General features: G+C 36.4%; 2 protein-coding genes across 3 annotated transcripts in view; one reads left to right on the forward strand and one right to left on the reverse strand.

The window, feature by feature from the left end:
- Positions 1-379: 379 nt before the first annotated feature.
- Positions 380-2,594, forward strand: LOC145989311 (uncharacterized). The gene is made up of 3 exons (XM_083124643.1): positions 380-447; positions 1,367-1,542; positions 2,292-2,594. The coding sequence occupies exons 1-3, from the start codon at positions 391-393 to the stop codon at positions 2,293-2,295; spliced, it is 237 nt and encodes a 78-aa protein (XP_082980769.1). The 5' UTR covers positions 380-390; the 3' UTR covers positions 2,296-2,594.
- A 3,326-nt stretch (positions 2,595-5,920) lies between these two features.
- LOC145988681 (PAX3- and PAX7-binding protein 1) overlaps positions 5,921-25,970 on the reverse strand; it is a 70,361-nt gene continuing 50,311 nt past the window's right edge. Inside the window, exons 10-16 of one of the 2 annotated variants that reach the window (XM_083123756.1) lie at positions 23,031-23,231; positions 21,884-22,083; positions 18,143-18,293; positions 12,639-12,834; positions 9,433-9,643; positions 8,901-9,022; positions 5,921-6,088 (exon numbers count right to left, since the gene is read on the reverse strand). In XM_083123756.1, coding sequence (XP_082979882.1) covers positions 6,004-6,088; positions 8,901-9,022; positions 9,433-9,643; positions 12,639-12,834; positions 18,143-18,293; positions 21,884-22,083; positions 23,031-23,231 — 1,166 coding nt within the window. In that variant the 3' untranslated portion in view covers positions 5,921-6,003. Of the gene's footprint in view, positions 6,089-8,900; positions 9,023-9,432; positions 9,644-12,638; positions 12,835-18,142; positions 18,294-21,883; positions 22,084-23,030; positions 23,235-25,970 lie in introns of both variants that reach the window. The other variant, XM_083123755.1, reaches the window with a different exon arrangement.

Genomic DNA, 25,970 nt, shown 5'->3' on the forward strand with positions numbered 1-25,970 from the left:
AACTTAATGGTGTAAACAATATTGACACCAATGGAGTTTCAGAAATGCTTCCAGTGGAACTATATTTGTTGAAAGATCATGCAATCATAAGAACTTTCCGAGTGGTATTCTGTTATCATAATTTGATCAATGCCAAACACTTGAAGGCTTGCCTCTTGAGTTGATCTCATATTTATCATTACCATCATCATGCTGTTGAAATTTTGATACTTCTAAATAACATACTTGAATTTTGAGTATTCTGATTCTGCTGAAAAAAATACTTTACATTTGCTAACATTTTTTAAAATTAAAGTATTTTATTAGGTGCTTTAAAAATAATATATTTACACATGTTACAATTTTATCACCAAATGTCCTTAATATATTTTACAGGAGAAAGCAAAGAGGATGAAGTACCCTGTTGACAAGCGGCCATTTCTCATCTTCATGGGTGAAATCATGAAGGTAGGTAGACAAATTTTTAACTATAGCTTTTGTGATGGGGCCCTTCGATTGAGGCTACAGTGTAACTAGTATGCCATTGTAGAAGCCTGAAATGCCAGGACAGATGATACAGTAGTGTCTCGCTTATCCGACATAAACGGGTTGGCAGAATGTCGGATAATAGGGAGGTGTTAAGATAAAGCCTATGAAACGTCAAACTAATGTTATAATTTTACTCATTACGAACCTAATACAGTAATCATGTTTTACAACAATACAGAAAAAATTAACTGGAAAAATGAACTTACAGTTAGAGTCAGGTAGAGTTGGGAAAAACTAAAAACAGACTATGCTCACACTCGCAGTTCTTGTTGCGATTGATTTCTTTTTCCGGTGGTATGTCGGATAAACTAGACTCTACTGTACTTGTAAGAGAGGAATAAGGTATGACCATCCCCCCCCCCACCCATCCAAATTCAACTACCCATTGAATTGCAATACAAGTATTAAAGGATTGTTGAAAGCTTTTTTTTACTTTTAGAGAAATAAATTTCAATTAAAAATTGTGGGCATTTTGAATACAAAAAAAAAAATCATCATCAAATGAGCACTGTTTGTTGCAGAGAATTGCTGTTTAATTTATTCTGGGAGGAACAACAAGGACTTTCGTAAGAAGTAAAATTTTGACATTTTTCAAATTTTCTTCTAACTATGCTTGTTGCAAGGGAGGATGAAAATATTTTCTTTCGACAAACAGATGATCTTACCCCCCAAAAGCAAAACCAACTTCAGCACACACACACATCATTGCATATTTGAAAAGCACATGCCCGAGAGAGAATTTAAAGTGTAAAAAGGTCCTGTTCACTATCTTGGTACCTTGTTGCTCATTAAGACATGACTCTACCAGCAATTAACACTATGTATGGTGTTTCTGCAGGGGCAGCAGGACCAGCATAAGAATAATCGATCAGCTCTGAACCTCTGCAAGAATGTTGTAGACCGTTGGCGCAAGATGACCAAAGAAGAGAGGAAACCCTACTACCAATTAGCTCAAGCTGTGAGGACAGAACTGGAGAAAAAGAAGCGCAAATGGGTCCCTCCCAGAAATAACAAGTAAGCAAAAAGTTTTTCATTAAATAAAACTGTCATTGCCAGGAAATTTTCACTTGAGAGAATTGTTAATTCATCACAATGGCAAACTGTCAATGTGATTTTTGTTAATCTCTCCAGCTTAAATCTTCATCCTTACTTTCATTGCAGATAACTTAATAGGTAAGAATGTAAGCCTAATGAATAACTGAATTGACCATCTGTATTTTTCTCGTGGATCAGAAATTATCTTCAGTTTGATTTTACAATGCTAATCACAAAAAAATAAAACTTTATTTACCACTCATTTTATTCAGTGCATGTGTGTGTTTGAGAGAAGACTGGGTTCTTGGCTCTCTCTCTTTTTAATTAATTTTAATATGATTATCTCCTTTGAATATTTTGTAGTGGTATTCTGGAATCTGGATTATGGTATAGTTGCAATGGGACACATACATACCTAGGTATATTAGCATTTATAAATATTCTTTAATATTTTTAAATCACTACAATATATTGGCATAGGTTCAGCCTTATATAACTTTCTGAATGACACCACTAATTGACCAATATTTTTGTATGCATTTTCAGAATAAATGTTGAATTTGCATCATCTGTTTTGTAGTAAACATATAAAAATACTAAATATGTATAAAAGTAATTAATTTAATATAAACCTATTAGCACTTAAAAAAAATGTATTATAGGTACAATTGTGTGTATTTTGTAGGTGACAGCACAAAATGTTTTAGAATGAATTTATATTGTTTCAGGTAAAATGCACAATCGGGTCTGCTCCTCTCTCACCCTTTGAATCTACTCTTCAGTCAAAGCTGCAAAATCAACGAGTAAATATTTAAAAATCCAGATTGCTGCTCCATTTGCATAACAGCACATACAAATTTTGCAGTGTTCATGTATGGCTACCAACATTTGTACAATCATGTATCAAAAACAAAGATTAACTAATTTACTTTGTGAAGAATATCCTGAAAAATTCAAGAAAGAAAATTTCATATAATTTTGATGTACGATCTTCTTAAGATGAAATTAAACAAGGGACATTAATGCAAAAATTATACATTGTTGAGATTCCCAGAGAGCATACGCACGTTTTTCAATGAAAATTCAAAAGGATGGCAGTTTCCTGTCAATGTAGCAGGCAGTATATTTAGACTTTACTCTGGACAAAAATCGATAAACACCCCAAAACTTCTTGTGATGTGTTTATTAAGTGTCACTAAACTTATTTTTGACATAACTCTTATACTATCCAACATAGGGAGTTGATCTTTCTATTATTATTATTCCTTAAATTATACCCAACATAAAAAATTATTGTAACAAAAAAAATCCGAACATATTGAAATTTTCATAACCTTTAAATAGGTAGTCGTAACCTCAAGTGCATAAATTCGTTTGATTTGGCACACACAGATGTAATACATTGAAACACTGATGGTGTTGACAGTGCCTGGACTTTCCCAGCATGGAGCTGTATGTTACTTTATGATTTTGCACACACAGGAGATGTATTATGTAGAAATTTCAGCAAAAAGTGCAGGCTCAACCAGGAATCACTGGAATCAAACTCAGGTATTTATCATACCATGCCATTCCTCTATCAACTGTGCTACAAAGTCGGATGGCGATGGAACAAACATGATACATCCATCCCTGACGTGCATCCGAAACTGGGTTCGGTTTTGTAGCATGTTAGGCTCACTTATGGAGAGGAATCCTTTGAAAAAATTAAAAAAAATGTAAAAGTGGGCTGAAGGGAAGTGCCATCATACGGGTCCATAAAAAGCCATGCCTGGTTCATCTAATAGAACTAAAATTAATCAGTAAAATTAAAATTAAACACCACAGCACAACAGCCCTTTGAGAGTCAAGGTTAGGACGTAAAGTGTTTTTTAAGACTGATTGCTACTATATTACTCTCAAGTAGCTCACCAATGGCCCTCTAGATGTTGTGTGAACACCAAAATTTTGGAGCACCCACCAGGGGTGGAACCAAAGACTAACCATTTGCCGATGCAGCCAGTGACATTGAATATTCACTTTTGCATGCACAAGTAACATATTTTTAAGAAATTAGACCATAAATGCAAATATTTTATTTTTATCTGTCATCACTCTTGAAGTGCACAGATACTAGAAGACACTGAGCCTTTCCGAAGCAGTGTGGCTAACAAGGTTGTCTTGCAATAAAAGATGCCTAAAAAAAAAGGCATTATGTATTTTTCACCTACTGGAGTATCGGACACTCGGAAGGCAATTCATCTTGACGTAAGAGATACTGTGGTGAGTGGTGATGTTTGATCATAAATTTGCACTTCGAAGTGGAAACACTGGAGCATTGTTGCAGCTTGATTGAATGGTGGTGGCAGAGAAGTAAGCTGGATGCTGCATTCTCACAGGGTGAATTCTCTGATCGGCTCTGGAACTTTTCTATCTCCTTCAGACTGGGCCTGCTGAAGCCTCTTGACAATGAACTGTCGATGATCTCCTTTGCATGTCTTGGTAATATCTCCTATCTCCAATTTGGCAAGGGTATTTATCCAACCCAAACTGTCCTCATGGCATGGACTTTGCGTATCTAAGAGGCAAGGTTAAATTTTCCCCAGAGGAGATGGAAACTTCCATCTAAGGTGCAATCACTCTGCAACTGGCAGATATCTCAGGTGACTAAATATTGAAATAATAAGTGAGAGATGATTTTAATAAATACTTTCTTCAAGTTTCTGTTCTCAATTCCTTTATCAATATATTATGCATAGGTAAAGCTACCAAATGGACATAACATGTTAAGGCATACGGAGGGGTTTGGTGGTAAGATACAACACATTCACAATCTCAGTAATTTGTGAAGGTGATGTGATCAGTGCCACCATTAACACCCCCCCCCCCAATCCTTGGGTTGCAACCAGTCATGCATTTATTAGAGGCTGGGTGCCTCTCCACTGGCTAAATTCCAGTCACCAGTATACAGCCTCAACAGTGTTGATTGAAACTGATCTATTTCCAACAAAACTACCCTTTTTCCAATTTTCACTATGTGCATGAATAAGAGTTGTCTAAGGGGGCAGACTTTTCTATCACCCTGAATTTCTAAGAACTGAAAATTTAAATATCAGCTCGATGCATGTTAATTCCAACAATATCATGTTTATATTTAATTTTCATTTCTGTTATACTTTTACTTTTGAATTATAGCAACTTGTCTATCAAAATGCATTACCTAACTTACACTAAATCTGACATAACTCCGGAACCAATTTTAAAATTTTGTAGTTATTGAGTAATAGTGTATGCGTGACACAAATTTTTGAATTATGAATTAATTTATGAATAGGAAAAAGCTATCCAATTGTGCAACGCGGAAACATGAAACACCAGGTAGGCAATCTAAAGAAATGTTTACTTGTGACAATGAATGTATTTTAAATAATCATATCTCAGGGATGAATCAAAATAAATTTTTTGCTGATACTGATAAAGTAGTGATACTGATCTGATACAATAAAGTGGTAAATGTCCTAGAAGAATATGAATGGTTTATTAACTTCCCTTACTAAGGTATATAACCAACATGTGAGGGGTTCAGAGCAGTTCTCCATTCAAGACAGTTGTGAGAAAAAGGCACATTTAGATAGTTAGTACTATGTTTAGCTGTTGGGAGCACAAACATAGTGATGCCTCTATGAGCAAGAATTAGGAGATACTTACTACTACAAGGTGCATTCAATAAATGACCAGAAAAGTAATATAAAAAAATCTAAAATACGACCGTGATTGTTATAGATTTGTTATTTTGTGGAGGCATCTGTAAGCTATTCATAGCTGGGGCTGGCACGCCTGCCTTGCGCACAGGACACTGGGAAACAGTTACACAAGATGCCGGCATCCTTACAGGAGTGTTCCAAGCTGGAGCAACGAAGTGTCGTGATATTTTTGTTGAGTGAAGGCGTGAAACCGATAGAAATTTATCACCGCATGACAGTTCAGTACGGTGGCAACTGTATGAGTCGATCACAAGTGTACAAGTAGGTTGAGAAGTTCAAACAGGGCATAACCAGTGTTGAAGATTCTCCGCATCCACGTTGCTCTGTCACTGCAGTCACGGAAACAACATTGCTCAAGTGGATGACTTGATGCGGAAGAACAGGAGTATTACTGTCAGTGAAATTGCTTCTCGATTTTTATGAAAAGTAGAGTTACGCCACTTGTGCTCTGAACCCCTCTTGTCTAGAAACTCTTTTCTGCAATATCCACCAATCTGTTAGTCTTTTTCTTACTCTCAACTGGGTTACTGCTGATGTCGTAATTTTACCACTAAATTATAACCCTAACAAAAAATTATGAAATGAAATAAAAATTCACAATTTCTTTTAAAATCTTTCTTGTAAAAATTTTAAACACTATTATGTACATACAAAATCAATGTGCACAGCACATAACACTTCATTAAATTACATTACATTATGCACATTTCTTTGCTAACTCTTCACTTTTGGCTTTGGCTCCAATTGTCTTTAAAAGTTTCACAACATTTTCCACTAGCTCCCTGAAAAGAGGAACAAACCTTTATTACAAATAAAAGGATAAACTTAACACCTTACTACAACTACATTTTGACATTTGTCTTAAATTGCATGCACATTACAGGGTGATTCATAAATGTAGAAACATCCCCACTAAAACAAATATGGGTAGGAAAACTGAAGTCAAACGTTCATAAAACATGATGCAGGAAAGGAGAACTTGTTAACCTCTTGACTACCACTACGTACGTAGTCGAGCCTGCATGCTCTCCTACCACTCATACGTAGCTGGTACTGTCGTATCATGCCAAAGGCATGACTCTAACCCAGCCACCATAGCCCGATTGTCTAATCACCTCATAAAAAGGGCCCGCGTATGAAAGAAGCTGGAAGAGCAAATGCGATCTTCAGAGGATGTAAAAATCCGCCGATACGAATTCTTCCGGAATTGCAGGAAAGATAATGGAAACACAGCTTTATGCTGAAAGCACCGTTATTGAGAGATGCGGTCTCTCAACGGCCGAAAGTTCGATTTCATTTAAATAGCTCGAGAGAATATTTCTCCCCCCAGTCGGTTTTGAAATCTATCGCGTGCACAGTCGGTGCCTTGGAATTATACAAGTTGTTGAACTAAGAAAGTTATGGCATGAATAGTTGTTGCCTCAGACTTAAAGTCGGATTACCGGATGTTACTAAAGGGAGTTACAGCGAGGAGTAGTATGCTATCGGAAAGGAGTTTTATTTCAGGAGCATTTCATCAGTGTTTAATCTATGAACCAGCAAGTCTATCGTCACTTCAAGACCTATAGGTAACAAACGTTCTTAAATCCTTGTCTATCATTCTCTCACACCCCTGCCAGACCAGTCAATGGAAGTGTTTAAATTTAATCGTGAGTGTAGTTCTTATTTCACAGGGCTAGCTCCCTTGCAGTTTGAGTGTAAGGCCGAAAGGGAAATATTATTGCATGGTAATGGCCAAGAAAACGTACGAATGCCTCTGGTCGGGAAGGACCGAAGTCTACATGTTGCTGCGACGTCATTTGAGCACGTGACTATCACAAGCAATGAGCAAAGCATGCTCGTTACGCCATTTGTTGCTGAAAGTACGTAACCCTGCTATTGAGGAGACCTGTGCGTTTTTGTTTTGTTGCATATTTTGTAAAACAAAAGCAGAAAATATGGAGGAGGAGGATAGTAGTTTGTCGGATTATGTTCCGGAAGAAGATTCAGATATATCCGATATGGAAGACGATGCAAAGTCTGTCGGAGATTGGACAAAAGTGAACGATTCTTTCAGTGATGCACGTGAGAATTCGTTGCATTTTTTTTTTCAAAAAATAAGAATTATATGAATAATAAGAGTTAAAAAGAAATAATTGATTGATATATTTAGTTAATTTTATTTGGCTTTTCTGCCATTTTTGGCCAATTGCGAAGATGGGGAGGAGCAATAATATGCAGTGGCAGCAATTGGGTTCCAAAACCAGGGGGAGGGGGGCAAGGTGGCAAAACAGGGGGGGGCAAAGACAGTATATAAGATTTAGGATAATGCGGCAGAACAAAGTGGTGAAAGTGGGGGGTGACTGGCCCCCCTTGCTCCCCTAATCGCCACCACTGCCCAGGCAGTGATTCGAACCTGGGGCCCTTGTCATCGTAGCGTGCTGTTATAACCAATCCGTAGCGGAGGTCAACATTAAAAAGAAATAAATACTAAGTGACAATCATGTTATCCATTTCTTTAATGTGAGAAACATTTACGAGACTGTTATTGAAGTATCATGGTCGTGGGATCCTGTTCTCTATCTACAGGCTGGGATTCAAGGGGTTAAGGCATGTTAAGAATGGGGATGAGGAGGGAAAGAGGGGGAGGGATAAGTTTCTAAAATTCAGCAATGCACCAAAATGACAATCTGTGTGTTTTTATGTATCAAATGTTTGTTTTCTTCATTTTGAAAATAACCTGCCTATATTATGAAATCACTGAAACTGTGGAGTAGTTCTTTGGTGCTCATTTGAAAACCACGAACAATAAAAAAAGTTTCCTATGGAATATCCTTTGAATTAAGACACCTATCAAATAAAGCATCACTCAATCCCCTTTACCATTTGAGATTTTGACCCTTCTCCCAGGTACCTACTGGAAGTAACATATTCATCCTCTTGAATTTAAGTCCACTTTATACACAGGCTAATTGGGAATGGACCTACAGTCGACACCACCATCAGGGAAGTGATATTTTAAAGAAAACATTTAAAAAATAGTAACACAATTACATTTTTAAAGGAAATTCTACATTTTGACCCTCTACTTAGTACACAGCGAAAAACCAGTTTGTCAGTAGGATATACAATTGAGCAATGTTTGGTTTACCTATGAAATGTAAGTATCTACTGCTCGAATGGAAGTAATTGTTGGCAACAACCTATCAACAAATTTTAACATCACTTTGCATGTCTGTAGGCTCAATCCAGTATTGTTTTAGAATTCTATTCACTTTGGTTTATTGTGGGAGCCATGTGGGTCCTGCCAAAGAGGATTTTTTTGTGTAAAATTTAATTTTCTTCTTCTTACTGTACCTGACGAAGGCCGGATTTCAAAATTTCACTTCGCACAAGAACCTGATTCTCTCCCTCCCCCTAAAACTTTTTAAAACTCCCCATGCTGAGGCACTTACAGGTGTAGGCAGATCCTGGCATGTAATGGTTTAATGGAATTATTTCATTTATTCCTAGTTTTATCTTTAATTTGATAGAACACAAAATTTTTTCCATGTAAAATATATATATGAAGAAAAAAAAACTGTTGCCATTAAAAGAGCAATATGTCATACAAACCTGCCAACAGGTGTAGAAGACTCTATACTCAAACCCAAAGCCACCAAGTAGTTTACAAACATATCCAGCTGGACAAGGTTGCCATCATTTTGAAACCACCATCGAGGGAAAGTTGATACAATCTACAAAGAAACAAAGGTCTTGGTTAAAAATTTATGTTACATAGACCAATACACAGTAAAGAACATTTATCGTCTTTGTCTTAATTTCTCCACTAATAGCAATGTTTTATATACAAACTTCAGTGGGTGAAATGTTTTGTACACTTTTAAATAGGTATTTGAAATACTACCATGAATTAGTGATTAAATTAACACAAATACAATGTGTATTATCTTTGAAATCTTCAGAACAAAATAGCCTTGCGAGACTGCAGAAGGTTGACTTCCTAGAGTCTCCAGGTTTTCCGTGAGATTTTCAGATCAGTGGGAAGCAAAACAAGACTAAGTGGACTAAACAAAATTGAGGATCTAGTCTCAAGAGATGTGATGAAATTCATCAATACAGTAGTATTATTTTTTTCCCCACTTACCATTCGACACTTATCAATGGCATCTGCTGGATCACAATTTCGAAGAGCTGCTAAAAGGTAACGATTTAGTAAACCTACAAGTGCCAGCTCCTGAAGTAGTTCATCACCAACAACGCCCTGCCAACTGAGCAAGTTCCTCAGAAGCTTCACAGTCGACCAGAACTGTCTTTGGAAAAACAAACCAAGGACTGTTCCTTTGCTATCAAGGACTCTGCAAAGAAGTAAACTAGAATTATATCTCTTGTAGTCTACGGTTGTTACAAGCAAAAAAAAAAAAAAATTTGTTGTGGCGTTTCAGAACACACACTCCCTTCATCAGACATTTATTTTTAGTTTGATGAAACAGTGGTTAAATTTTTTTAACAAAAAAGAATCATTCACAATTGGGAAAAGAGACGCGGTAGTAGATAAATACGGAGAAACTAGTACTCACTTTATCTGCGAAACTGTTTCTTCTTCTCTGTTCTATTAATTTCAGTGGCCAGCCACTGCCACCATCCTCGTTTGAACTTACTGTACTGTACATGCCAAGCAACAGTACAGCAAGTCCCACCGAGGATGGTGGCAGTGGCCACTGAAATTAACAGAACAAAGAAGAAAAAACAGTTTTGCGGATAAAAAGAGTACTAGTTTCTCCGTATTTAAAAAATAATCAGTTATACAATGGATTCTGTCAGTGTTACATTGTTGTAACATAGCAACTTAACTGTGTTACAAGAAGTCTATTTTTATTACTATTTTTGATGAACATTTTTATCAATTTTTAAATTATAAAGAAAAAAATCTTCAGGCAATTCAAAATCATCATCTCTTTTACAAAGATTCTTGATGTCTTCCATACAATGCAATGTGTACATGCAAGAAGAAAGAAATTTTAAAAAAAGAGAGCTCACAAGTGCTAAATTTCGATTCATTGGCACTGTTGTATGCTTCTGTACCTCTGTTCCCAAATCAGTGATTCAACGAAACAAAATCAATGGCCACTTTAATAGTGTAAAGTGGTAATTTCTATATTGTTGGGGTGGACAGATATGAATTTTTAAAGTACAGATACCAATACCCAATAATCTATAGTTCAAGAAATGCTGCACAGCAAGAAACATCAAACTAAGGCAACAGCATTTGTTAGTACTCTCAGGGAGGAAACTGTTTTATAAAAATAATATTTATAAAAATGTAAGAAATCTACATTCATAGCATGTAAGTGGGCGTACCCAAAAGAAACTCAACTAATTTTGTGTTGGGAAGAGCTTTTGTAGTACTGCGTTTTGCCGCTAGGAGCACATAGAGCAAACCTTCCTGAGTTCGTAAGCCGAGTGCCGTCACTGAAGCAGGTCAGGACACGTTTCGGTGGAGTTTAGAGTGACAGCTGTTTTGTGTGATCATCATTTTTGCAATGGCTGATTTTCGGGAACAGCGTGCGGCAGTGAAATTTTGCTTTTTGCTCGAAAAGAGTGGAACAGAAACTCTTGAAATGTTAAAAACGGCATACAAGGACGATTCTATGGGGAAAACTCAAGTGTTTGAGTGGTTTTCCCATTTCAAAAATGGTGAAATGTCAATTGATGACAAACCTTGTTCTGGTCGTCCTTCCATGGCCCGAACAGATGACAATGTTGAAAAAATTTGTGAAATCATCAACGAAGATCGACGACGGATCATTGAACAAATTGTGGAGCTGTCGGGAGTGACTTGGGAGTTCAGTGCAGTGAATTTTGACAGACGATTTGGTAATGAAAAGGGTGGCTGCCAAATTCATGCCACGACTGCTGACTGCTGAACAAAAACAAGGTTGCGTGGAAGCATGCCGTGCTTTGAAAGAAGAATCCCAAAATGATCCAAACTTTTATTCAAAAATTATCACAGGTGACGAAAAGTAGTGCTATGCTTACGATCCCGAATCGAAGCAACAATCAAGCCAGTGGAAGACTTCAAGTTCACCGTGCCCCAAGAAAGCTCGTCAGGTGAAATAAAACATTAAAACAATGCTACTTTGTTTTTTTGATGTGAGAGGAGTCGTCCATTCAGAGTTTGTTCCGCAGGGTCAAACAGTTAACCAGGCTTTCTACTTGGAAGTTTTGAAACGATTGCGCAACAGTGTGCAGCGGAAGTGGCCCTATTTGTGGCAGTTGGGTGACTGGTTTTTCCATCATGACAATGCCCCGGCTCACACAGCCCTGTCTGTACGACAATTCTTGACCAAAAATGGTATGACCCCTGTTCCTCACCCCCCTTATTCACCTGACCTTGACCCTTTTCGACTTTTTTTGTTTTCTAGAATGAAAGTAGACATGAAAGGAAAGCGTTTTGCTGATGTTGCTGAGGTGAAGAAAAAAACGACGGAGGCGTTGTCACGCATCACAAAAGATTACTTTAAAATATGTTTTGAAAAATGGAATCAAAGATTGGACAAGTGTCTTAATGCAAGTGGAGAGTACTTTGAAGGGGATTGAAGGTTTGTACTTAAAATGTGAATAAATAAGTTCACAAAAAAATTAGTTCGGTTTCTTTTGGGTACGCCCACGTATATACAACAATCATATTTAGTTGGGATAGGACAGAATAATCAGTACTGTATCGATCGATATAGGCATAACAGTGTGTCAGTTTATAAGTAAAATTACCAATTATGTATTTTACCAATCTGATACATCTACAAATATCTTATAATTTAGTGCAAAATTCTGCCATTTTGTTATAATTTTTATGGATAATCTCCAAGAAATGCTTTTTGAAAAAGTTAAAAAAGTAAATGTCTAAATATTGAACTTCTGTTGCATTGCAGCCACCTGGAAACACATTTAATAAGGAGGTTAACAAACCAGTCACGTTCTTCAATCACCATTTGCAATTTTATATCGGATCAGTAGAATATCAGGTGTTGGTAAATTTTATATTGGTACTTTATTGGCATCAGCCAAAATTTCATATCGGTCCATCTACAATATTTAGTATTCTTGGCTCACCCAGTTTTTTGATACTTTTATGAAATTCATTTTACTTTTCTAGTCACAGATTTTGTAGATTTTCCAAGGACTTGCAAGTAATTGGTAACAGAGTGGTATTACTAGCATTTTGTTAGTAGGTAAATACAGTATACGTATTTGTATCTGTATGCAATTAAAAAGAATCTTAATAGTAGTTTAACGAACTTGGTATAAAAATGCTGGACATTTAAATGATTAACAGTAAAAAAAAATACTTACTGCTTTGGATATAATGGAATAAACACATCATTCTCCACAGCATCTCTCATTCTATGCACAACTACTGTCAAGAGTTGATACAGGGCACGGCTTGAGCTACCTAATGTGGGATATTCTTGCAACATACGTCCAATGAGTCCTACTAAACGCAATGTTTGTGAAGTAGACACTGGGTCCCAACACATTTCAACTAATTCTGTAATGGAACAGATACACAAGATAATGATCTTTTCATTTAAAAACTTAAAAGCTATTAACTGCTCTCAAATATATTCTATTTATGATGTAGTGAAGAAAAAGAGTTAAATATCACAATGAAGTTTAAAGTATCTGCATTTCTCTTTATTTACTTAGTATCTACTAATTACAAAGGGACTGCTTTCATCACCTAAGGTGTCTAGGACACAGGCAGCTAGCTAATTGTACAAAAGAGTTTTGACACAACACAACCTGTGTCCCAGACACCTCACATAAAGAAGGCAGTGGACCTTCAAAATTAATAGGTACCAGGAAAAGCAAAATTCATACCAGAAAGTTTCATGTGATATTCCTCCAAAACATCTTAGGCATGTACAGTCAACTCTCGATTCAACGACCTTTCACAGTTCCCGGGAAAAGGGTCGTTATTTCGAAGGGGTCGTTATTGGAATTTGCACCAATTTTCAGCTTAAAGGGAGCTCTCAAACGGACACAAAGATGCCTAGGAGATGGTAACACAATTTATCCTGGTAGTTATACAACCTGTTATGCACAGGATGCGTGTTGTGAGAAGGAAAATAGAACATGAAAAAGTTTTCACAAAAGAGAATTTAAAATAATGTTACTTTCTTTCAATTGTGCACAGTCGTTGCTTTTCCAGGAAATTCTTACAATTCTAGTTAATGAGAAACCCGTTTCCACTGAGACCTATGGAAAGGAAAACAATCTCTCGCTTATTGCAAGCGAAACTCGAAGAATCTTGACACCAGTCAGACTGGTGCCAGCAAAAGTCGGGAGATAATCGGGCAGAATGAATGTTGGATTTTATACGGGTTTACTGGAGCATTGTCTGTTACAAGATTAACTGGTAAGATTAGATCTCTCGGGAGAAACAACACAACCTCTCTAGGTACCAGACAAAAAAATAAAGGCAGGGCTGTAATTTTCGTTCTGGTTCGGCTGTGTAAAATACATCGTAAAAAAAAAGAGTCACTTTTCTTTGCTTCAACCAACTTCATTCTCCCTCCTTCCCCATTCAAGGGAGCAGTCCAAACACCTTCCTTGACTTGCATTATAATCCAGCGTGAAAAAGGAAATGCGCAACTTGCGATCTATTTTCACTCAAAGCGTATTGTAGGACAGGTCATTAAACAACGTGGCAGTTGATAATCATTCGGGTTTGGAATTGAATTTCACTTTAAACTGTATATTTAGTCCCGATTAGCCCATCAGCATAAAATGAACTGAAAACAAGCTTTATGAAACTGCGCATTTTCACATATCAAAATGGTAGATCGTTATTTACTCTCACGTTAATCGACCATTTGATGTTGGATTTAGGAGTATTCTCGATGTCAAACACCCACCCCTCCAAACGTTTTCCCCTTGAATAATGTCTTTTTAATCAGTCTCAGCGACCATTCCTACATTGAACACACTTTTTTTTTACTCCACATGAATGGTTCTGAAGAAAGGTAAATTAAAGTTACAGTTGTGCTTATCAGAAGGCGCAGAACATGAAGTTATTTTAACTCTTGTTTTGCTTTCTGGAGATAGAATTTCGTTATCGAATCAAAACAGCTTTGCGAGATTCAAAACAATAACTTTTTCCTTCGCGCTGGATGAGTCATCGCTGTTATCTGCAAGCAAGAGCTTAGCAGACACTAGACAAAACACTGGCGCCAGCTGCATCGTAAAAACAAAGAGACCGGCTGGAAGTTCGAGCAACAGGTGGCGGAAGAGAAAAGTCCCAGCATTTTAAAGATAACGCAACTGTCGAAGACGGAACTTTTAACAGCAGTGTAAAGAAGAAAGAAATGACCCTTGCTTTACGTTTTACCACGCAACAGACAATAATACGGGCAATATTTCCTATGCAGACAACAGCATTAAAAAAATATATAATAAATAAATTTTAAAAAAACAACTGAATTCTGCAATTATCAACATCGCCGTGCACACCAGTGGCGGAGAATGAGCTGGGGAAAGGGGGGGGGTCCCTTTTTGTTTTACTTGTTCTATGGTTTTCGTTCGTTTTCAAGAATATATCCAGAACTGGTTGCCCCATTTTAGACGTCAAAGGAAAGGAAGAGGGATGGGTCCTTTTCCACCCTCGCCTGTAATCAGCCCGCATCAGCAAGAAAATCGTGGCTGAAACAATCTGCATCGCACCCCCCCCCCCCCCCCCCCACTACGTTTGCTGACAGGAAAAGAGGGAGAAGTCAGTAAGCCAACGGAACACTTTTTTAGCAGATATCACGACATCGACACAATTAGGAAAACATATGAAGTGGGAAACGGGAGTTATGATGCACGTAAGATCGAAGTAAACTTTTGTGGAAACCTGGATGACAATGCATTAAGCGGGTTGACGATCTTTAGTTCACCTATGTAGTTTTGATTATCTCTAACAGTTTCGCTTTTTTATGAAGTGTTGCAGGGAACAAAGAACACATTTTGAATGAAAGCGGTTACCGGAAGTTGTCGGCTACAAGGCCGAGGCTCACTCACGGGAACCTGCTGCACTGGACAGATGGGCCAGACTTCCAGGCACCACACATCTGTATTTTCGAACATTCCTGCGATCTTATCTCTCAAGGTGGTGTATTTATCGATGAGCTTGACCTGCCATACACATTGGCAAAGACTGCAAGTCCAGCAGTCATTTCGGGCTGCTCCCACCCTTCCCCGCGAGTTTTCAGCAGCTCTTAGGACAAGGAAATAAGTCAAGGTCGATTTAAAATAACATCCAAGAACATTCGATCTTCTCTTCTCGCGTATCCAAGAGAAAGCGTGGCAAAACAAGCCTGGCGCGTTGGGTAGCGGCCGTCGGGTGCAGGGTAACATTGGTGCGCTTGAGGGAGGGGAGGGCAGAGGTCAAGTGCTATTGGATATCACTCAAGCATGGTGTGGTGGTGTCTATTTTTAGTTCAGACCCAATTGTGAGCGGAAGAGCGCTCGTGAAGGAAATGAGCGGGGAAAAAAACAACGCATTTTTCGGCCGATTTCCTTCAATTTTTCAACTGTTTTTTTTTTTTCAAATTTTTCTAAATTTTTCACGGTTCCCGGGAAAAGGGTCGTTACTTCGAGAGGGTCGTTATACCCGGGGTCGTAGAATCGAGAGTTGACTGTAATAAGAATTTATGCACATCACATGTATGACTGGAGTGCAGTATCTGCTGTATCAATAGTCAGTGAGATTATCTCAGAAAATCAAAAACTCAAAACAAAAATTCCTACAAGGAAAAAGTTGCTTCCATACATTGAATATAAATGACCTAATCCGTAAAATATCTGCAAGAAATAAATTGACAAGACTCCCCTCTCCCTTCATACAAAAAAAAGCCATGGGCTAACATGAAATATTTACCATAATGATAACTAGCAGTTATAAACTATGCAAATGCTGATAACCAATACTGCCACAACTTAACTTTAACTTCAAAATTCAGCTGTACATTATAAATGTATTTCATATGATTTATATCTTTATACAGGAAAACTTCATTAATTTGAAGTACAAGGAGAATGAAATGTTAATTTCAATTATCAATACCTTGAACCTCGAGCAATTTCCAAAATAATATAGAGCATAAATTCTACCTGCAAGATATTTCATACTTGTTAAGAGCTTCATTCAAAAGGTTCATTTGCATTTTAACTACATAAAAATTCAAATTTAAATAACACTGCATAGAATTTAAAGTATATGTTGCTCTCCATAAAAAATATTTTTACTCCTCCTTTTTCTCCAAGTTTAGGAAGAATAATCATTTGCCAGCAGGCTACAATATATCCTCTACTGTATCAGAGTACTAATATGAAGGGTAAATGACATGCCAAGTCATTTGCAATTGCCATTAAAAATGTTCAGTTCAGGCGAGGAACTGTTCACTTTGCACTTACACTGTAACCTGCAGCTCAGCTACACATGAAATGATGAGAAGCGGAGTGATATGCTTTCAAATCATTCTTCCTTAACTACACTTTTAAGCTAACAAATTAAAAATAAAAGTAGCCATGACTTTTTTTTTTTAATTTCCACTTTCTTTCACATTGTTTCCTTTCTTTCCAAGCTGTATGGAAATGATGACGGGAGAATAACATAGTAAATAATTATAATTTTATATAATTAATTATATATTCCTTCACGATATTCGCGATTAAAATTTCCAGGAAGTACTCTAAGTAGGATACGTTGTCTTGAAGTCGTTTAAAGCATGGGGAATATACGAGAGAGTAAGGTCTACTGTTCAGGTTTTTTTTTTTTTTTGCTCTAAATCGTTTTATGGGTCAGAACAAATTAAAAGTTTTCATGCGTTTCCACCCCGTGGAATCAAGAAAATGAAATTTGTTAATAAATCAGCGAAAACGTAATTCACAGAAGATTGGTATGGGGGATATAACACCGTAATCCGGCAAGGAAATTACGAAGAATGCACGAGTCTGCTTACTTTATTTTTCGAGAGATAAATATATATTACCATGATAGTAAAGTTTTAAATTGTACTTTATAAATAAAGCTTTTTTTTTTTCCGAAAAATCATGAAGCATGTTACCCAATGCGTCCATGTATTACCGGTATTACGTATGTACAAAATTTGGAACAGGTGCAAGTCGACTAAGAGAGAAGATGAAAATAGTTTGAGAATGAATTAATGTCAAATGTAACCAGAAAGAATAGTGGACCTGTTAATGTTACTATTTCATTCAGTACGATGTCCTTTTTCAGTGAGTATAGCCTGGTCATGAAATCGTGAATATTATTATTAAACCAGTCTTTCTCTTTCGAGAAAGAACTGAACGATATGTTCGCAATTTTCTCCTGTCCCAGCTTTTCAAGTACAGGCTAATTTCAATTCCTTTATTTTCAAATAATTTCCGAGAACCCCAGTTACGACATGACGTGCAGATGATACAGCACTGCTTTGGACAACCAGTGCGTATACATAGTTTCGTCTGCATTTTCCGTGTTATTTTTGCCTATCATAATTAAATGCTTCGTTCTCAGTACAGCTTCACGTTTGTTAGAGTACCTGGAATTCACATCGCATTCGCAATAATTAAAATTAATGCGTAATTTAAACATTTTCTACCATACCAGTCATGACAACACGCTGCTACTTTGTACTACTGAAACAAAGATTTATCCTACTTAGAGCGGCCATATTGGAAGCGATACTAGCGCTCAGGTGGTAATTTTAATTGCGAATAGTAACATTCAAGAATTTTTATTTCTCTACATTATTTCTGTTACATCCGAGAGGTACTTCAACACTAGGAAATGTTACAAGAAGGATACTTACGGGTAAGTTTTGGAATGATGACTTTTTCTATTACAAGCGAAACTAATTTTAAATCTGGATCCTGCCTTAGAGACTCTTCAGTCTCCGTGTCCTGCAGACCATACAACAATAGACAGTCATACCATTTCCTATGTTCAAACTCTGTATATTCCTGCAAGAGAATTAAAAATATGAAAGTATACTCTTATGGAAATGATGTTACACAACACATTTCACAATTTACTGTGAATGCCATATCCCCTTGTCTTCTTTTAACCTCTTCTATTTACAAGGAGAGTATAGGTAGCTTTGAACTGATGAAATGACAAAAAAAATTACAAGACAGATTAAATTTTCAAAATTATAATTTTCTTTCCCACGTGAATGATTGTGTATTTATTAGGGTTGAGTCAATACTGATGTATCAGGATCAACATATACTGGCAGTATCAGTATGGGAAAGTACAAAGTGTTTCAAAAGTTGCGCAAACCAAACTTTGAAAATTTATATCATGAAAACCGTAAGAGATATTTACACCGGGTTTCTTACATTATAAAGCCTCACCCATTGAGATATTTTTCAATGCTTAACATTATCAATTTATTCCATACAGAAAATTAAATTAATAACTGGCGGAAGGCACCCTTAAAATTTTTCCAGAAATGCACTTTTGAGTAAGAAAACTATGTAAGAAATTATCGGAGAGTTATAATTAGACGTCTAATGAGTGATGCCATACCAATCTGTCATTTGCAACAAAAAATGATCATGTACAGCATTTATAACTGGCGATTTTTTATTGGTTGAGTGAAAAAGTGCCATTTTTGGCACATATCTCCGTAGCTGGCAACACTAGCAGGTCGAAATTTTGTCACCAGACACACACAACATGTGCCTAAGTACTGTCCATACATATACGTGAAAAATCAAAATCATAATTTTGGGCCGAAATTTAACTAATAAGTGTAAATTTCTCTGCACCTGGCAACCCTGCCATTTCAACACAGCTGACGGGAGCTTGTTACAAAATGGTAAGAGCGAGTCATAAATGCGGCTACTACATGCCTACTTTATTATTATTATTACAATTTGGACATTAAGTGTTCCCATTAAATCACTAAACTAATCATGTAGGCTATCACTAGGTTAATAAATTTCTATTATTTAAATTTATCCAAATGAAAGCAATTACAATATTTTATAAACATTGTTAATTTGCTGAAAATATCTGAGAATTGATCTTCAACAGTAAATACGAACTCCAATATGAGGGATCATTTGTTGGTGTTTAATATTGTTGATTGTTGTCAAGTGGCAGAGTGGTTAGCACATTGCGATACGACGCCAGGGGTCCCGTGTTTGAATCCTGGCCTGTGTATCGATGCATGTGAGTGTCGATTCATCAATTTCATCATATCATCACTGATCCCCATCTTTGCAAATTAGCCAAAAGTTGCACAAGAAGCGAAGTAAAATAAAGCAAATCAATCAAATGTTGTCAAGTCGGAAAACAAAAACAATCTGACAACAATAGTAAATGCAATACTCGTGTGTCACAGTAGACCAAACTCCTAAGTTAGTGGTTTTTTTTGGGTTTTTTTTTAGCGGTACCTCGTGGAACGCATGAGGATTTTCAGTGGATAATGTTGTGCTGTTTTGGCTGTTAGCATAACCATTCAAATGGAACCAAGCTTCATCAATGAAACAAAATGAAATGAAGAATTATGATGCCATTTTCTTCGATGAGAGATCGAAACCACCTGCAGTATTCAAGCATTTATCCTTATCAAGGTTTCGCAGTTCTTGAACAGTGCAAACACAATATGGTATTAGGGTAGTTTTCTTCACATCCCTATGAGTATTGGTGTGCGGGATCGGGAAAAGAATTCCCGACTTTTTGGGATTCCGAGCATTCAGGAAATACCGAATAGTCATTTTTAAAAGTCGTTAATTCTCAACGTTTTCTGCCTTGTAAATGTCTGGAACCTATCGAAAATTGTTAGTTTAGTACCAGAAATTCGAAAACAATCACTTAAAGTGAAAATGACGAGTAGATTTCCAGAGCTTCGGAAAATTTTGAACATATCCCATCCCAAAAATTTCCCAACATCGTTGGGAAATTGCAAATTTTTCCCATCCCGAATGTCGGGATTTAAAAAATTTGCCATTCCAACCGAAAAAATTCTGTCCCGCACACCCCTACCTATGAGCATTGGAAAGTGACAAGTCTGCTTGGAACGCAAGTGTCCTCAAGCTTTTGGTTGGAGATTGTTCCAGACATGTACGCACATCCCCCACTGCAGCAGGGGTTAAAACCGATGGGTGACCTCTTCGTGTTTTGTCACATAGACTTCCGGTTTCTCGAAATCGATGCACTAGTCGCAAAACAGTTGCTTGTAAGGTACAGTAGAAGCAGGATATTTTTCCTGGAAAACCTCTTGCACATGAGTGTAAGAATGGACAGTAAAATACTCTTCAACAATGAACGCGCGCTGCTCCAATGAATACCTCATGCTGAATCAACCAGGCACTGTAGTGGCGAAGCGTGAGCAAAGAAAATTCAGGGTAGCCAGGGGCAGCCTAGGATTCTCTCAAGAGTACGATTTCGGTACAAAATCACGTTTTAAGATTTTTCACATAAATGTATGGGCAATACTTAGGCACATGTTGCGTGCGTCTGGTGACAAAATTTCGACCTGCTAGTGTTGCCAGCTACAGAGATATGTGCCAAAAATGGCACTTTTTCACTCAACCCATAAATCCATCAAATGCTGTACATGATCATTTTTTGTTGCAAATGACAGATTGGCATGGCATCACTCATTAGACGTCTAATTAAGACTCTCCGATAAATTCTTACATAGTTTTCTTACTCAAAAGTGCATTTCTGGAAAAATTTTAACACTGCCTTCTGCCAGTTATTAATTTATTTAATTTTCTGTATGGAATAAATTGATAATGTTAAGCATTGAAAATTATCTCAATGGATGAGGCTTTATAATGCAAGAAACCCGGTGTAATATCTCTTACGGTTTTCATGATATAAATTTTCAAAATTTGGGTTGCACGACTTTTGAAACACTCCGTATCAGATGGATTTTATTTACTCATAGCGGCTGATGCTTTTCCAGTATTTTTTTTTTTTTTTTGCTGAATCCACAAAAATACTGTGCAGTACTTTTGCAGAGTCCAATTACAAAGTATCATGGAAATTATGAAAACTATTGTGTGAAAAACTATATTTTTTGATAACAAAACAGATATTTTAAAATTCTAGTGAATTCTCGAATATTCTGAAGGAAAACTGTGGCAAGCTGATTATTTAAATCACAGTAATAGGGAGGCTGTCATAATGTGATCTTTTCTCCTTATCTTATTTTTTCAACTTTTTATAATTGACTAGTATTAAAATGACAATTATTTGTAAATAGCCTTAACTTATCTTCCTATTTTCAAAACCAGTTCTCAACAAAATTAGAACATATTCGAGGCTCAATTCTGAAGTTTCATTGTGCTGAGAAATAATGTTTCACTGGAAAGGTTATTGTCAAGCTTTTCTGTCATGTCAAAACGACACTATGAAATTGTATTTGTGATTCTGGAAACTTTTCACTACCATAACTTGAAAACTTGCGTGAAAAATAAATATATTTTTAATTGGAAAATAACACTCAAATTCATTTCAGAGAAACATTACTATTTCAATATGCATAAAAGTGAGTGTAGAAATCTTAATGAATTGGAAGCAGTGCACTCCTTACCTCTACTGGATTCCAAGATAAAAGCTTCAGCCGAATTATTGGATTAAATATTTTTGGCAAGCACAAACTAACATATGCTTCTTTGTATGAGTCGAAGTCATTTTCTTTCCAACTTTCAAACCTATCCATGACACCTCTCATTGTGCAGAACTCATCCACTACATCTTCAAATACATGTTTAGCATCTTGCTCTATTTGATCTGAAAAACACAAAGCATTATAGGTCAGAGACTAATTAGTCTATTATGTAAATAGTTAATAGTTGTACTGTAAGTAAAATAATTATCTAGGACCATTTAGAATAGAAAAATTAAACAATTGTTTTAGCAACAGAACATTCAAAGTGTCTTCCCTATCTACCCTTCCCACTTAACACGGCAGGCAGCCTTGCAGAGAACAAGCGAAGATGTAAGTTTAGGATCTTTTCCTTTTCCAGGCAGTGACTCACTCATCCTAACAAATGGAAGATAAAAAGAATAGGTGGTTTTTATGCTTCTAAATTATCACACTGTGCTATTCTGATGTTTAAGATGCCCATGCACAAAAATGGCACACTTTGAGCAATTTAAAGGATACCCAAATCAGTTTGATTTGATTTTTGTTCTAAGTCCACTTTATGCACAGAAGGCTAATTGGGACTGGACCTACAGTTTAAAGTGGGATCCAAACCACTATGTGCCTTCACCCAGGACCTTGATTACAAGGCGATGACATTATGTACCAAAATCAAACAGTGATGGAAATAGAAATGGAAATGTGATTTTCCTATTCATACTGCTGAAAACAAAGTGCTTACAGCATGGAATTTTGCCAGTGACAATAATGTAAATGAAACACACATGTCCTTATGCACACACATTACATTTTCTATCTTTAAGATTTCATAATATATTTTTTCCTTGGTGGTTAGAATTTTTTTTTTGAAACATTGATACACAAAATAGACTGCCATCATGAGCAGCTTGTTATGTTGGGCCTGCAAAAAAAATAAAAAAAATAAAAAATAGGTAAAATATTTTTTCAGACATACTTATTTTCGATATCATTACTCCACAAAATGTATAACTAAGATATCATTGTGGAATGATTCTATGACTTTGTGAAGGTCTTGCTCCTAAACTTTTGATGGGCAGTCCACAAAACTTACCTTTCTGTTTTTTAAATGCAGTTACTTCCAGTTCTGTCTGTTCATCATCGGAAGACATTCCCTCATAATGATGGACGTTTGCCCCCTTCAATTCACGTGCTCTACGCCTCCTGGTCCTCCTGCCCTCTCTTTCTGCAGCCCTTCTCACACGAGCTTCTTCTTCCTCATGACTTCTTTTAGTAAGAGATGGTGCTCCTAACCCTACTGACAAAAATACATTTATCAGAATTTTGCAAGTTATAACAATTATTGTATGATCAACTATTGCAAAAGCATCTAAAATAACCCATTGCTCTAATTCAATTTTTAGATAAGATAAATAAATGTAAACACTTCTGACTAACTTATGTAAGGGAAAACAATTTTTAGTTTTTGTAAATAATAAGAAAATGATATAGCTGTCCAATTCTTCATTATTAACAGGATTTACAATATTTTCTCAAGTACAGTTCTTTTGTTTACTTCTTTATTGGGTTGTTTTGTGTGTTTCAACTATTATTGAAGTAATGAGAATGAGTCCAGAGTATCAAACAGTAAATATAATACCTTCAATGGGAATTAAACCTAAATTTCTTGATTTTTCAGTGATGTCAGTTAATTACTAGATCTTAGAAGGCGAGCAATTGTTTTATGTGAGTCACAACTAGTTAAGTTACATATTAATAAACGATGGTTCACTGTGGGACATTTTGAGATTAGTGGAAGAAGCAATAAAAATCAGCTGGTTAAGTTAACACAGAAAGTTTGCAAAAGAGTGGCACATGACAGAAAAACAATGAACAAATACATAAATGCAAGAAAAAATGTATGGTGATAAATGTATAAGAACATAGCAATGTTTGCACCACGAGAAAATAATGTGACAAAAGCTAATTGGTCACTATTCTTCGCATCTAATGTGTTGTGATGAATACTCGTTTGTTAAAAAGGACAAGATGAAAGGACAAGAATCAAAATCAAGCTGGAACATAATCAGTGTAAAGTTCTGAGATATCAAACATTAGTACACTTAAAGAAGTATACTTAAAAATTTGTCATTCTATCACTCAAAATATATAAAAATGCCAAAAATCATTTTAAAAATTGTTCCTGGAATTGACTTCACAAAAAATGTTAATTACTTCCACTTCAAAAAGTGTCCAGTCTAAGGATGGTAACTTGTATAGTGTGTTTTCATTCTAGTACTGCCTGGAGCAAACTTTCATTTTCAATTTCCAGGATGTCCCGGTTTACAGTAACAAGATTTGTTCTTTTGTCTGCTTGTTTGTATATGTTCCCACATCTATGGCTGAGGGTTTGAAGTTTCCACATTTGACTTCCGGTATAAGAGCTCTTTGTCTAATCATCACTCATCCTCAGCATCGCAATTAGCCAAAAGTGGCAGAAAAGCAATGTAAAATAACAAAAACACAAATACAAATTTTGCATATATGCACTTACTCAACAAACACCTATCTGTATGAATAAACAATAACTACACACATTCAATATCAAAGCAGTCAGAAATATAGACACTGGTCAAATTGTCACCTCCAATGTAATACTACAACATTCCATACATTCTTGTTCAATATCAATACTGAGTGATTCCTAGATTCCAAGTTTTGACTTTATCTGTAGGGTCTACAAGCACAGGTATTTAGCCAAAGTTATGGGCATCAAGATGCCAGAAAAACATCACATTCACTGTAAAATCTCTAATATATACGAACCATAACCAAAATCAAATACAAATTTGATAAGGTAAAGTTCCCCATGCATATAGCACTGTGGCATGAATGTGCATTCAGGGGATGTGGAGGTAGGGCCGCACACATTCTCAATCTCGGTCATTTTGGAGATGATGTGATCAGCACCATGTTCTGGTCACCTTTACCCTGCTGGGTGAGCCCAAGAGCTGCTTTGTGCGGGAACAAGGCTGGAAAAATTCCGACCTTAGATAACCCACCCCGGGAATCAAAACCAGGTCTCCTGTGTGGCAATCAGATGCCCTACTGACTAGATTACCGCAGCTCCCCAAACAAATGTGAAAACAATGTAATGTGTATTTATAGCTATTTGAATTATTCCATTAATGATTTATTTCCTTGTCAATTATGATGTCCTTGTTACGGAAATTGATTTGAAGCAATTCAATGTAGCCAAGAAATAAGCTACATAAATTGTGGAAATAATGTAAGTAAAGTTCTTCAATACTTTCAATGGTACCAGTATGCATAATTATAAAATAAAATATATTTCATAATTCCTTGTAATAGTCCATGATAATGACATAAAAATTAGGGATGGGACCGATTAATCGGTACTCTATCGGTATCGGCCGATATAAGCATATCGGTATATCGGCATATCGGTTTATTTACCGATAATTTTACCGATCCGATATTTTTTTTTTTTTCAAAAGTTGACAGAATTCTGTAATTATTTCCCTTTCATGGAAGAAAATTAACAAGGTCACAGAATTCCTCATATATTCCTCTGAAAACAGACCGCAGGAATCTTTCAATTTAACTTTTTTTTTTAGCGGAGTAATATTCATAACGAAGACAATCGTAAAAAACTGCAGCCGGCAAATCGGTTCCAAATCTCACGTTCATGTTGTCAAGTTAACTGCTATATATTTTTTTAGAGGAACGGTGTGCAGAATGAATCCGACCATAAGCAATTGCAGTCAATAAACCAGTTCCAAAACTCACATTCATGCTTTCTCATTGAAAGGTAATGAAGTCTTCGCTACCATACATTTGCGTACATCTTCGAGCAGGTTGACAAGAAATACATGCTACGCACGCACAGCTTGATTGAGGGATCTCACTTTTCGCACCCGCAACTTCACCGCTGTTTGCTCCCTTCGACTTGTTACATCATGAAAAGTTCCGTGTGTTAATGCTAAGAAATCTTCACAATGAATAAATTTGCCGTGACGTCAGACCACGGAGG

The sequence above is a fragment of the Lepisma saccharinum genome, chromosome 6, assembly GCF_977018435.1.
Source record: "Lepisma saccharinum chromosome 6, izLepSacc3.1, whole genome shotgun sequence".
Classification (NCBI taxonomy): Eukaryota; Metazoa; Arthropoda; class Insecta; order Zygentoma; family Lepismatidae; genus Lepisma; species Lepisma saccharinum.